The 14610-nt window shown below is 41.4% G+C and overlaps 2 protein-coding genes across 4 annotated transcripts; both read left to right on the forward strand.

Moving 5' to 3' along the window:
* The first annotated feature begins 210 nt into the window (after positions 1 to 210).
* On the forward strand, positions 211 to 6182 carry LOC146673204 (butyrophilin-like protein 2). Of its 3 annotated transcripts, XM_085401854.1 has the most exons (5): positions 211 to 841; positions 1410 to 1555; positions 2364 to 2699; positions 2931 to 3125; positions 4086 to 6181. In XM_085401854.1, the coding sequence occupies exons 2-5, from the start codon at positions 1495 to 1497 to the stop codon at positions 4427 to 4429; spliced, it is 936 nt and encodes a 311-aa protein (XP_085257980.1). In that variant the 5' UTR covers positions 211 to 841; positions 1410 to 1494; the 3' UTR covers positions 4430 to 6181. The 3 variants fall into 3 exon arrangements, with proteins under 3 accessions (XP_085257980.1, XP_085257981.1, XP_085257982.1); XM_085401855.1 differs by lacking the exon at positions 1410 to 1555 and having other exon boundaries at positions 211 to 999; XM_085401856.1 differs by lacking the exon at positions 211 to 841 and having other exon boundaries at positions 1357 to 1555; positions 4086 to 6182.
* A 5310-nt stretch (positions 6183 to 11492) lies between these two features.
* On the forward strand, positions 11493 to 12890 carry LOC146673205 (nuclear factor 7, ovary-like). The gene has a single exon (XM_085401767.1). The coding sequence runs from the start codon at positions 11502 to 11504 to the stop codon at positions 12888 to 12890; it is 1389 nt and encodes a 462-aa protein (XP_085257893.1). The 5' UTR covers positions 11493 to 11501.
* Positions 12891 to 14610: the final 1720 nt, after the last annotated feature.

Raw genomic sequence — 14610 nt, forward strand, 5'->3', positions numbered from 1 at the left:
TAAACCCTGAAACATGAAATTTCTAGAAAATTCACATTTTATTGGTCCAACATATCAAACATCGAACCAACACGACTTCTTCTTCTTCTGTATCAGGTGTTGAATCTGAGATTGAAGAGTTGAGTTTGAACACGCAGCTGAACAACAGGTCACGTGGAACAATATTCCACGTGACCTGTTGGTTGTGGCTTAACGAGTCGGACATTTTGAGATCGAGCAAATCGTTGAAGAACAAATTTTGATCTTTATTTAAACCTTAAATTTAATCTGATGTGTTCAGGTTTAAGCTCAGGTTCAGTTATTGAGTGAAAATACCAACAGACTCAGACATTTAGAACAAACTAAGAGTCAGATCAGCAGAAACAGAGAACACGGACATGTCTGCTGTAACTGCGTCTCTCTGCTCCACGCTGATGTTTGTCCTGTTCGTCTCTGCAGGTGAGATTTAACTCTGAGATAAAACAGGAAGTTTTGGCTCTTTAGTAAAAATATTTCCCTGAGACTTATTTTCATATTGTTTCAGTTTTTCTGTTTGTGACGATGAAACAAGAATCAAACTGCCGTCAGAAACAAAACGTTCTTCTGCTTCAGCGACTGAAACACAAACTGTTCCTACATGACGACACATGAGAGGTTCTGATTTTGTTCTGTGGAGATCGTTCAACAACTGAACACTAAAACTTTTCCACTTCGCCTCGTTTGTTATGACGCACTTATTTCTGCGCATCCTCAGTCCAACCTACCAAACGTCACTCTAACGCCACGTCCTCACGAGACACGGAAGAGTTTGAGCCGCAGCTTTAACTTTATTTAAACCTTAAATTTAATCTGATGTGTTCAGGTTTAAACTCAGGTTCAGTTATTCAGTGAAAACACCAACAGACTCAAACATTTAGGACAAACTAAGAGTCAGATCAGCAGAAACAGAGAACACGGACATGTCTGCTGTAACTGCGTCACTCTGCTCCACGCTGATGTTTGTCCTGTTCGTCTCTGCAGGTGAGATTTAACTCTGAGATAAAACAGGAAGTTTTGGCTGCACAGTAAAAATATTTCCCTGAGACTTATTTTCATATTGTTTCAGTTTTTCTGTTTGTGACGATGAAACAAGAATCAAACTGCCGTCAGAAACAAAACGTTCTTGTGCTTCAGCGACTGAAACACAAACTGTTCCTACATGACGACACATGAGAGGTTCTGATTTTGTTCTGTGGAGATCGTTCAACAACTGAACACTAAAACTTTTCTACTTCGTTTGTTGTGACGCACTTATTTCTGCGCATCCTCAGTCTAACCTACCAAACGTCACTCTAACGCCACGTCCTCACGAGACACGGAAGAGTTTGAACCGCAGCTTCAGCTTTATTTAAACCTTAAATTTAATCTGATGTGTTCAGGTTTAAACTCAGGTTCAGTTATTGAGTGAAAACACCAACAGACTCAGACATTTAGGACAAACTAAGAGTCAGATCGGCAGAAACAGAGAACACGGACATGTCTGCTGTAACTGCGTCGCTCTGCTCCACGCTGATGTTTGTCCTATTCGTCTCTGCAGGTGAGATTTAACTGATAGAAACTAAACTGAGTTTATTTCTGAGATAAAGAGTCTCAGTCTGGTTTACATGCTGATTATATTTCTCTAAGAAGTAGTTTATTACTCATTCAGTGTTGCGATCGACACAAAGCTGGGTGGAGTCTGTGTGTTGGTGCAGTTTGCAGCACAGACACAAAGAAGTGTAATGTGTGTGTCAGTGTGATGTGTTGTAGTGTCAGGAGTCAGGATGCAGCTACAAAGCTTTTTGTTCAGTGTATACAAACAGCTGTAGCTCCATAAAGGCAGCATGCAGAGACTCACAGTGTCTTATAATGAGAGGCTGCTTTCTCTCACACATTATGTTCACTTATTATCAGCACATGTTGTTGTTCTGTGGAACAGAGTTATTGTAGTTTTTTCTCATTAGTTTGAGTTTTTATTCCATTTGGACTTTTTGTGTTTAGTTCAGTTTAGTTTCCAGATGATTTTCTTCTTTTTCAGGTTTGATTATTTATTGCTTGAAGAGTTTTAATAGTTTTATTCTTTTTTCATTCTTACTGTTTGGAGGTTTGTGTCAGAGGCCAGATTCAGGAGCATCAGTACAGCTGTTACAATAAAAAGCAGTGACTCAGTCTGACAGACATCCAGAGTCTCAATGAACTCGTCCATCAACAACATTTTATCAAACTAACAGATTACACACAATCAAAGATCATCATCTAATAATAGAAGACTGTCTTTTATTGTGTGTTTCTGATTGGCTGCTGTAGAAGTGAACAGCTGTACTTTGACCTTTAACCTCTCTGCTCTGTGTTGTTTCCTCTTTCAGATCAGAAAAACATCACAGCTGAGTCTGGACAGGACGTCACTCTGACATGTCGAGCTGCAAACAACAACATCATAGTTGTAAAGTGGAGCAGAGCTGACCTGGGAGATGAATATGTGTTTGTGTACCGGGACGGTCACCCTGTTCCAGATGAGCAGCATCCATCTTTTAAGAACCGGGTGGATCTGCAGGACAGACAGATGAAAGATGGAGACGTGTCTTTGATTCTGAAGGATGTGACAATTAATGATGCTGGATCATACGAGTGTCGTGTTGTCCAGCGAGTGAGAGGACCTATGACTCTAATCAACAGCACCGACCTGGTTGTTGATCCTCCAGGTGAGTGAGTAGAGTTGAGTGTGTGTGTGATCAGAGGTGAAGCTGCTTCCTGCTTGTTGATGTTTGTTTCTAAAGATGTTGTTGATGAGACTTTGTAGAAAGCAGCTGGTCTGAGTGATGTGATCAGAGTGCAGTAGATAATGTCTGACAGCAGTTTGAAGAGGAAATGGATTCTGTTCTGTTCTTCACTCATCACCTACCTGACACCTCACACCTGTTTCTCACCTGCAGGTCAGACAAGAGAACAAGAGAAGGATGAAGACGACAAAGACAGAGGGAAGAAGGATCTATCTACTGGACAGATAGCTGGTCTGACAGTTTCTGCAGTTCTTCTTCTTCCTGCAGCTGCTGTTGGTTTCCTGATCTACAGAAGATGTAAACCGAATCCTGCTGATCCACATGTAGCAGAGCATCTTCAGCACAAATGTGAGTCAGATGAACAAACACAAAGAAAGATAAATAAATGATGGTGAACATCCAGCAGTAGAAAGCTGGATGTTCAGAGTCTGATGTTATTTCTCTGATGATCATCATGTTCAGACTCAGACCAACAGTGTGTGTCTGTGCTGTCTGTCAGTGACTCTGAACTACAGTTTATTCATCTTCAGGCTGTTCATGAGATTTACTGACACAAAGTCAAACTGTGTTACAAACATACATGAATTTCTGATCTCAGAGTCAGTGAGTGTTTTTGTGTTGGAGCTTCAGGTTCAGCTGTTTGTAAGAACTTGTTCTGTGAGAGATGAACAACACAGACCTGAGATCAGCTGCTACACACACTGAATGAAGTGACAACACAAACGCTGTGTGATGATCTGAGTGTAGATGAAGGTCTGTGGATTATAGACGATCAATAATCTGCCTGCTTGTGTTCAGGATCATCGATCAGTTACAAATGAACGAGCTTTGACTCAGTTTGGATGTAGAAATGTTGTCCAAGTCAAACTGAGCTCTTTCATGTTTCTATGAACTTTGTGTGTGTTGAATGCAGCAGACTGGAAGAAAAACAAAGTGTGTATAACAAACCTCTCTTTAACTGATGCTGCTTATTTTTACACTCAGTAGGTTTCATCATCTTTTCATTAAATACAGCTGATGGTGTTTTACAGCTCACAGTGTTATGATTGTTATCAAACTACAGATTTATGGAGCTGCACACTCAGAGATTTCTGTCTGATCCTGATACTCTGAAACTTTTTATTGAACTTAAAATTCCCCCTCAGTGGGTCACTGGTGACCTGCTGGATGTTCAGAGGTTCATTAAATCCAACATGACTACAAACTCAAATGTCAAAGGAAATAAAGAAAATATTTAAAGTCAATCATTCTGATCATAATTGTACTTTGACCTTTAACCTCTCTGCTCTGTGTTGTTTCCTCTTTCAGACCATAAATTCATCGCAGCTGAGTCTGGACAGAACGTCACTCTGACATGTCGAGCTCCAAACAACAAGATCACAGCTGTGAAGTGGAGCAGAGCTGACCTGGGAGATGAACATGTGCTTTTGTACCAGGATGGTCACTTTGTTCCAGACAACCAGCATCCATCTTTTAAGAACCGGGTGGATCTGAAGAACAGACAGATGAAGGATGGAGACGTGTCTTTGATTCTGAAGGATGTGACGATTAATGACACTGGAGCATACGAGTGTGGTGTCTTCATGAGAGAAACAGACTCATGGGAGTCCATCAGCTTCATCAGCCTGAGTTTTGATCCAGAGATAGTTTGAGTTGATCCAACATAGAATCAGACATTTCTCTCAGTCTGATCTCTGAACTCTGAAGCTTTCCAACGTTGTCTACGTAACTTCTGCTGCAGGAAAAATTAAAAAATGTAAATTTTCTAGTCTTCTTTTTTTTTTGGCTTCTTGGCGGACTTTTGCGCAGTTACATAACTGCTCTTTTAATTTTAATTTACATTAGACTGCTGATTCAGTGTGAATGAATGATATTGTTTATGATGCATTATACTGCTGAGTTATAAGAAATACTGTTTTCAGAGAGTCAGGAATTTGCTTTTTCTGATAGTAGAGGAGACAGAGCACATTCGGGAGACTTCACCCCCACCGTTGTTGAAGGGAGCCAAGGCCATAAGTCAGGCTCGCTAGAAGTTAGAAAGAATGTGAATGTTTAGGTTTTTACGACTAGGTGGGGGCCACTAGAAGCTATAAGAGTTTGAGTAACCCTCCACCAGTTTGAGATTTGCTGTGACCTTCTCCCCATCCGGATGGTTCATGCTCAAAAGTGTTGAATTGTATTGTAGAATGTTTAGCTTATTTTAGAGTTTAGAAATGTGTTATCATAGAATGTAGAACTATTGTAGAGATACTGCCCTTAAAGTAATAAAGGCCTCACTGTGTCGTGAACTTAGGAGTAGATTGTAGGAGACCTCTCCCCCACTGAGTGGAAATTCCCCAGAGGATGTTTTAGGGTGGGGGTCTCAAGATTTGTAACTGTGGTCTGGAAGTGAGAGGGGTTTTATGACCTCTAGGGAGTTACCTACACCCACAGTGTTTTAACTGTCACGCACACACATCCACACGCACACTCACTCATGTGCACTCACACATACACACAGGTATGTGTACTGTGATATTATTCTGTTATCATATGTTACCTTATATATGTAATCAAAGTAGTTGAAGTATGATACTGCTATAGATCATATTATACCCTTTAACATAGAGTGTGTGATCAGTATGTAGTTTTAGTTTGCATTATACTTCTGACTTAAAAGAGTGTGAAAATCATTTGATCTATTGGATTGACCTGTATTACTCGACACTGTTGAATGTGTTACACTGTTTCTTGACATTTCATACTGCTGAATCATGAAGAGAATGTTGTGTGCAGAGGACCTTGTGCAGATAATAGAAGAAACGGACCACATTCCAGACCCCCACCTTTCAGAAGAGCAGAAAGACAGGGAGCCGAGGTCATAACTTAGGCGCCGTAAGAGAGAAAGAATGTAATGTTTAGGCTTTTGCGACTAGGTGGGGGCCACTAGAGGGTATAAAAAGCTGAGTAACCCGTCACCACTTTGAGACTTGCTGTGACCCTCTGCAGGCAGCTCTCCCCATCATGATGGTTCTAATGCTCATAAGTATTGAATTGTATGGAAATAAATGATTGTTGACTGAGCATTTATACACCGAGTATTGTCCTTCCTTCAGCCCAAAGATTCAAAGAATTGGGGATTTTCAACAGTACACAGTCACACACGAGCACTCACATAGACACGAGGGAACGTGCACATGTAGGCATTCATGTGCTCGTGCACATAGACACAGACAGAGTTCGCAGCACACCGTAGGGGGTTTTATGATGGGGTCGCCCGTATAAAACTGTGTTTCACAGACAAAGGAGTGAAGATTTTGGAGAGGGACACCGGCCTCGTCTTGCCTTCTAGAAGTGCATGCTTAAATGAAGATGAATAAAGATGAATAAAGGTTTTGTGAAATGACTACTGAGTTCCGGTGCCATCTCTGGAAGTTTCGACTAATAAAAGAACCGGGGTAAAACTGATTTCGTAACAGTATGTAATAAAGAAATTGTTGATTGAGCGTTTATACACCGAGTATTGTCCTTCCTTCAGCCCAATGATTGAAAGAATTGGGGGGATTTAACAATACAAAACATGTTGATATTTGCATCAATGATATTTGTTAGGTTTATATTGTGGATTGTCATTTATGCTTAGAAATATATAACCATATATTCTTAGAGGCGTATAATCGATTGTATAGGGATAGGATTTCTGATCCTTAGTAGTCTGCAAAGACTCTGTGTGCCTTCCAGAGGGTTCTGGCATACACACACACACCCTAAGGTCATGAGAGAGGTCCTACCTTCTCTTACTGATTTATACTATGGGAGGACACCTATTCTGTATCTGTTTTAAGTATAAGAGCCCTTTGTTTAGGTGGACCGCTTGGTTCCTAGCACCAGCTTTGAGGAGTCGTTCACAGGGTCACATCTTGACACACACACACACACACACACACGTACATGCAGACTGGTACTCTTTGTTTGTATGCATGCCTGTGTAAGAAGTCATATTAATGAGACTATGCATATTCATGTAACCACAATAAAGAGCAGTGCTACAAGGGAGCTAACTGAGAGTGACTGGGGTGGGAGCGGCAAGAACAGTGGTCATCTAAGTTCTCTCCCTCGTGCAGAAGATTACCCAAAGAGTTCAGCCAGGTGTCTAATGCTTTTGCTGTTGTAGTCGAATTGTCTTGTTTGTTCCAATAATAGGTCTGTGCTAGCAAACCTATCAATATTTGAAGGGGTTTACATGTAAAAACTACCCTTCAAATATCAAATACCCTGTTTTGGTGTTTTTCTTTGATGTGGAGATTTTTCATTTTTTTATTAGTAACAACCTAAAAAAAAGTGTCATACTGTTTTAATTACAAACCAGCAAATGGTCTGATATGAGGTGCCGTAAGGGACATTATTACTGAAACGCTCTCACACAATTCAATTCTATTTTATTTATATAGCGCCAAATCACAACAAAAGTCGCCTCAAGGCGCTTCATAGATACAGAGAAAAACCCAACAATCATATGACCCCCTATGAGCAAGCACTTTGGCAACAGTGGGAAGGAAAAACTCCCTTTTAACAGGAAGAAACCTCCGGCAGAACCAGGCTCAGGGAGGGGCGGCCATCTGCTGCGACCGGTTGGGGTGAGAGAAGGAAGACAGGATAAAGACATGCTGTGGAAGAGAGACAGAGGTTAATAACAGATATGATTCAATGCAGAGAGGTCTATTAATACATAGTGAATGAGAAAGGTGACTGGAAAGGAAAAACTCAATGCATCATGGGAATCCCCGGCAGCCTACATCTATTGAAGCATAACTAAGGGAGGATTCAGGGTCACCTGGTCCAGCCCTAACTATATGCTTTAGCAAAAAGGAAAGTTTTAAGCCTAATCTTAAAAGTAGAGATAGTGTCTGTCTCCCGAATTCAAACTGGAAGCTGGTTCCACAGAAGAGGGGCCTGAAAACTGAAGGCTCTCCCTCCCATTCTACTTTTAAATACTCTAGGAACAACAAGTAGGCCTGCAGAGCGAGAGTGAAGTGTCTAATAGGGTGATATGGTACTACAAGGTCATTAAGATAAGATGGGGCCCAGAGGTGGGTCGAGTATCCAAAAATTGTACTCAAGTAAGAGTATCATTACTTTAAAATGTTATTACTCAAGTAAAAGTGAAAAGTAGCCATCAAAAAAGTTACTCGAGTAAAAAAGTACTTGGTGAAAAGGCTACTCAAGTACTGAGTAAGTAGCGAGTAACTGTTTGAAATGTCCGATTTATTTTATAAATAAATGTTATCAGACAAACAAAAATAAATAAACATACAAATTTTAGTATTTTCAAAAGGAATATATGTAAAAAGATCCACAAAACAAGGCACAACAATTCTAATTTCAAGATTTCAGTTTTTCACAACGTAAAAGTTCTATCAAGAAAAACCCACAGTAAATATATTCGCATTTACAGCAGCCTCAGAGAAAACATTAGAACGAGGCAACTTCAACATAACAGACTACAGCTGATGCGCCAGAATGTCAAACTAGGGGTGGTTCTTTTAAATACAACGAGGGATTAAGTAAATCAGAAACAAATGACATAGAGTTGCAACAGGTATAATCAGGAAAAGTTTATTCCCAAGGCGGACAGCAGGAATTAAAACAAAACAACAAAAAAACCACAAACAACACATCTGTGCTAAAATTCCACAGGAATAGACATTCTAACAAAACTTTAAAATGTTCTTTGTATACTAAAATACCCTGAAGTATAAACAGTGGATTAACACAATGTAATATGTAAAAATGTAAAAACTACACTCACAAATAAGTACTGAAATCAGAGTAAAACTGATTATAAAAGACAAATACAAATTTCCACTATGTGGATGTACATATGTGTATGGCTCACTTTACCATAAATTGTTTCTTCAGTCAGTGAAATGGTGGTTCAGCTTCAGCAGCAGTTTGCTCTCAAGGTTCTTGCTGTGAAGCTGTGACCGTTTAGCAGTGAACGGGAGTCCTGCAGTATTGGCTGTATTGCATTGGATACAAGTACCCTTTAATTTCTGAGGAATTCTACAGTAAATCTGGCTGAAACTTGGCACACAGGTACAGTAGGTGTCCTAGAGGAGGGATGTGTTGAAAGTTGGACCTCAACTACTCAGGATGATTTTTAATGAATTTTTATATAAAGCGAAAAGGGGCTACCGTAAAGACTGGTGTAAAAGCGCAAGGAAATTTATGCGGCGGATAGGAGGCGGCTGGCTTGACCGCGGCTCACAAATGACGGCTCACTTTACCGCGGTGGATATACCAAACATAACGTCCCAGAACACTCCAGCTCACATGTTAGTCTGCTCCAAGCATTCCCACAAAGGTCAGAGTTTTGTTGTAGTTAATGTGTCATTTTTCTTAACATAATTGGTGATATAGGTTACAAGCAAGTCTGAACAGAAACTGTCGCGCTATGCTCCTTTGTTTATTGTGCATAAATAGTAAATTGTCGTGACACAATATTGTGTTTCGCTTCTGTTATTACCATGGTACATTGACAAAAACATTTTATTCACAGGATAACACAGTTGTTTTGTATCACTAATTCTCCAGTGCGATTACAGCATACAATATTATTGTCACTGCTACATTTCTGTGATGAACCAGAAATTATTTCCACTACTAATTAATTACCGTTGAGCTCAAAGGTTATATTAATAAATGGTTAACGAATGTGTATTTATGACGACGATTTGTGAGACTGGTAAACTTACCTTTGTTCGTACGATGGTCTTTCGTTCTACACGGTGCATTTCAAGGTCCTGTACCCATCCGTCGGTAAACTGTACCTGGGCTTGTTGCAGTGACCTGAAGTTACTAAACTTCATAAGTGTATGCACTCACTCCAAGAACCGTATAATTATAGATCTGAGCGTGGTGAAAGTTGGGCAGCACGCTAATGTCTTTTGTCCCTCTGTGTGCTCGTAAGGGTCTGACCCTTTCACTCCTTTGATTTTTTCCTCGTATCTTTTCTTTGTCTTTTCATCAAGTCTGTCTTTGTACGGACCGGCATTGTTCTCCTTTTGTTTTGTACATTCCTTTATTGTGCGGCAAAGAAAAAACAAGAAGGTATTGGAACCGGAGAATGAACGTTTAGCGGTGCTGCAAATGCTTGCATTTGATGCGGTACTTGGATTGTTTTGCCACGAGTTCCCGGCATGCAATGCGCGAAAATCACGTGATTGCTAAACAAGGGGGAGGGTGCATCCGGCCTCCTCGGCTGTAATTGGTCCAGCCAAGAGTCGATCATGACCAATTGGCCAATCCAACACCTTTCATTATAAATACCCTTCCTAAAAAAAAAAATCCATCGGCCCATAAAAACAAAAAATCGCCAGCGGCCCACCGGGCAAATGCCCGGTATGCCCGATGGCCAGTCCAGCTATGGATCAGGGGTGTCAAACTCAAATACACAGTGGGCCAAAATTCAAAACTGGAACAAAGTCGCAGGCTAACGTTAATATTTATTGAAATATATTTATTCCTCCAGATATAAGAATGAATCTTTTCTCAAACACGTTTTGCTGAAAAACTGAATATGGAACAAGTTCTGCTCCAATTATTTGGGTAAAGATAATAAACACTTTGATGGCCTATAAGTGAAAGTGAAAACGTGATAAACCAATAATATAATTAATAAATAATTATATTTTTTGATAAGTGAAGTTCACTGAACTGAAAGGAAATTTTGGTTTGATGATGGTTGACATGTTTTCCAAATAGAAGTTTTTCCTCTAGTGAGGAGATGCAGGTGCAGCAGAGCATTGCTGGAAGAAATGATCCCAAGGGTGGAATCTCCTGAGAAATCTTCAGAGACCCAGCGAGAAGTAGGGACCATAGCTGACAGCCCAGGCAGGGGTTGAGGTCAAAGGTCATGCTGTTTGGGGACCTACTGGTCATCATGAGAAGATTCTGGAACCACAGCAATGACCATAAAGCTGCATTGGATGGAGAGCTGTGCCACGGGGCTTTCCAGAGGTAATCACGAGGAGATTGTGGACAACATGTGAAATGAGAGAAAAGCTCTTTATTAGTAACTTTTACAGCTTCTGGCAGGTTAATGTCTGAACTTTGGAGTGAAACACACCCTTAGTTACAGGAAATAACACCACTGTCTGTAACTAAGTGAATCCACCTTAACACCACCTGTGTGTGTGTGACTGCATTACACTCCCACTGCTGGGAACCTGAACAAGAACCAGAACAAAGTCTAAAATAGAAGCTGACAAACAGCTGCACCACCGAGTGACACTTTATTTTATAAACTTCACAACAGGTTTCATGTTGTGACCTGTGGAGGTGAAAAGACACAAAACCTGTTTTACAGCTTTTGAGCTGCAGGCAGGATTGAAACACACCTTAGTTAAAAGTCAAACAGCAACATTTGTCTCCTCCCCTCACGTCACTCAAATGTGACAAACCAGGAAACAGGAAGTTCTTCGTCCTCAGTAAAGAGAGACGCACAGACGATCAGACTGAGCTCAGACCAAACTAGCAGCTTCCTCTGAGTGAGTCCAGCTACAGGAGAGAAAAGTGGAAAACTCCAACACTGCTGCTTCAAGCTGCTGACGCTCCACACACTGAATGTGAGTTTGAGCAAAAACACGACTCAAAGGACGTTTCAGTGAAGGTGGTAGAGGAGGGAGGGGAGCCAGGACTGACTGTACTTCCTGTCTGCTGTTTTCAGCTTCACTCACAGACTCAATGGCTTCCAGATCAGAGGAGGATCTCTGCTGTCCGGTCTGTCAGGAGGTCTTCAGAGATCCTGTTATTCTGTCATGTAGCCACAGCTTCTGTAAAGACTGTCTGAAGAGATGGTGGAGAGAGAGACCAACACACGAGTGTCCAGTTTGTAAGGAAATATCAGTTTATGATCCACCTTTAAACCGAGCTTTAAAGAACCTGTGTGAGTCGTTCTTACAGGAGAGAGATCAGAGAGCTTCAGAGGCTCTCTGCAGTCTGCACTCTGAGAAACTCAAACTCTTCTGTCTGGACCATCAGCAGCCAGTGTGTCTCGTCTGCAGAGACTCAGAAAAACACACCAATCACAGATTCAGACCCATCGATGAAGCTGCACAACAACACAAGAAGGAACTTCAAGAAACTCTGGAGCCCTTAAAGAAGAAGTTAAAGGTTTGTGAAGAAGTTCAAGTGAAGTTTGATCAAACAGCAGAACACATTAAGGTCCAGGCCCGACACACAGAGAGGCAGATTAAGGAGCAGTTTAAGAAGCTTCACCAGTTTCTAGCAGAGGAAGAGGAGGCCAGGCTGGCTGCACTGAGGGAGGAAGAGGAGCAGAAGAGTGTGATGATGAAGGAGAAGATGGAGGCTCTGAGCAGAGAGATAGCAGCTCTTTCAGACACAGTCAGAGCCACAGAGGAGGAGCTGAGAGCTGAAGACGTCTCATTCCTGCACAACTACAAGGCTGCAGTGGAAAGAGTCCAGCGCTGCCCCCTGCTGGATGATCCACAGCTGCCCTCAGGAGCTCTGATAGACCAGGCCAAACACCTGGGCAACCTGACCTTCAACATCTGGAACAACATGAAGGACATGGTCTCCTACACTCCTCTCATTCTGGACCCAAACACTGCTTATCCAGAACTCATCCTGTCTGAAGATCTGACCAGTGTGAGACGAGGAGGAGAGAAGCAGCAGCTTCCTGATAATCCAGAGAGGTTTGATTATTACGGCTCTGTCCTGGGCTCTGAGGGCTTTAACTCAGGGACTCACAGCTGGGATGTTGAAGTTGGAGACAGTACATGGTGGGGACTGGGTGTGTTAGCAGAGTCTGTGCAGAGGAAGGGAGACATACGGTCTGGATTATGGAGAATACGGTTTAATGGAATTAAAAGTAAATACTCAGCATGCTCACCATCAGAATCTGCTCTCTCAGTAGAGAAGAAGCTCCGGAGGATCAGAGTGAATCTGGACTGGAACAGAGGAAAGCTGTCGTTCTCTGATCCTGATACTAACACACACATACACACCTTCACACACACTTTCACTCACAGGATGTTTCCATACATTTGGACTGATGGTAAAGTGAAGGTGTGTCCGTTGAAGGTGTCAGTGTCAGTGCAGCAGATGAGTTGAGGATGATGATGTTTCTAATGTTGTTTCCTGTCAGTGAGTTGAAGCTGTTAAACTGCAGCTGTCCTCCTGCTGCCTCGTTGTTCCAAAGCTCTTTGTTTCTCTTTTAGTTTCACTGTTTCTTTCTGTTTCTGCTGTCCACCTTTTCACATGGAAAATCATTTCACTGTTTCTCACTGAATGACTCCCCAAACTAGATTTGAAATTCTATCAAGTTTCTAATCATTACAAGTGATTAACGACATAAGTGACCATCTTCCAATTTTTACAATCTATGATAGGAATTACAAGATCAATAAAATGGACAGTAAAAAAGAGTACAGACGAGTAAGAACAGAAGAAAGAATGAATGCATTTAAAAAAGATTTATTGAAGGAAAACTGGGGTGAAGTATATCAGGAACAGGACGTTAATAGTGCTTATAATAAATTCCTTAGAATATTTACATTACTGTACAATAACAACTGTCCAATAAAGCAATATAGTAGGAAACAGAAATATATGGACTGTCCATGGATAACAAAAGGTCTGCAAAATGCATGTATAAAGAAAAATGCTCCCATAAAAGATTATGGGAAATCCTGAACAGTGTTATAAAATGTGGGACTGGACAAAAGAACTATCCCAAGTATTTCATTTGTAATGACCATGAAGAATACAATATGGATGTTGTGGCAAATAGTCTCAATGAATTCTTTGTAACTGCTGGACCAAATTTAGCAAGAACAATCACTCATCCTGGGAAAGCACAGGAAAAACCCGATACACTGATTGACAGAAATCCATATTCTATGTTTCTCACAGCCGTTGATGAAAATGAAGTTCTTGAAATTGTCAAAAAATGTAAAAATCACAAATCTTTGGATTGTAATGATATTGATATTATAGTGGTTAAAAGAGTCATTGAGGCTATTATAAAACCATTTACATACATCTGTAATTTATCATTTCAAACTGGTCGATTTCCAGACAGAATGAAAATAGCAAAAGTTATACCTCTATACAAATCTGGAAACAAACACCATTTCACAAACTACAGGCCTGTCTCTTTACTACCTCAATTCTCAAAAGTTCTTGAAAAACTGTTTAAAAACAGACTGGAAAAATTTATAGATAAGCATAAATGCGTGAACGCGCGCAAAGCTACTGGTCCGGACGGGATTCCCGGCCGCGTCCTCAAGTCATGCGCGGCTCAGCTGGCTGGAGTGTTCACACACATCTTCAACCTTTCCCTCTCTCTGTCTGTAGTCCCAGCCTGCTTCAAAATGGCCACCATCGTCCCTGTACCCAAATCCTCCACCATCTCCTCATTGAACGACTGGCGACCTGTAGCCCTGACCCCCATCGTGAGCAAATGCTTCGAGAAGCTGGTCAGGGACTTCATCCGCTCTGCACTACCCGACTCACTGGACCCTCTACAGTTCGCATACCGCCACAACAGGTCCACTGATGATGCCATAGCCCTGACACTACATACTGCCCTGTCACACCTGGAGAAGAGAGACACGTATGTGAGAATGCTGTTTGTAGATTACAGCTCAGCATTCAATACCATCGTTCCCTCGAAGCTGGACAGGAAACTGCAGGATCTAGGACTGAGCAGCTCCCTCTGCAGCTGGATCCTTAGCTTCCTGTCTGACAGACGCCAAGTGGTCAGGCTGGGCAGCATCACCTCATCCTCCATCACACTGAACACTGGTGCTCCACAGGGGTGTGTACTGAG

This window comes from Rhamphochromis longiceps, linkage group LG3 (genome assembly GCF_057381845.1).
Source record: "Rhamphochromis longiceps isolate RC_006_pf linkage group LG3, R_longiceps_female_GT1.1, whole genome shotgun sequence".
NCBI lineage: Eukaryota > Metazoa > Chordata > Actinopteri > Cichliformes > Cichlidae > Rhamphochromis > Rhamphochromis longiceps.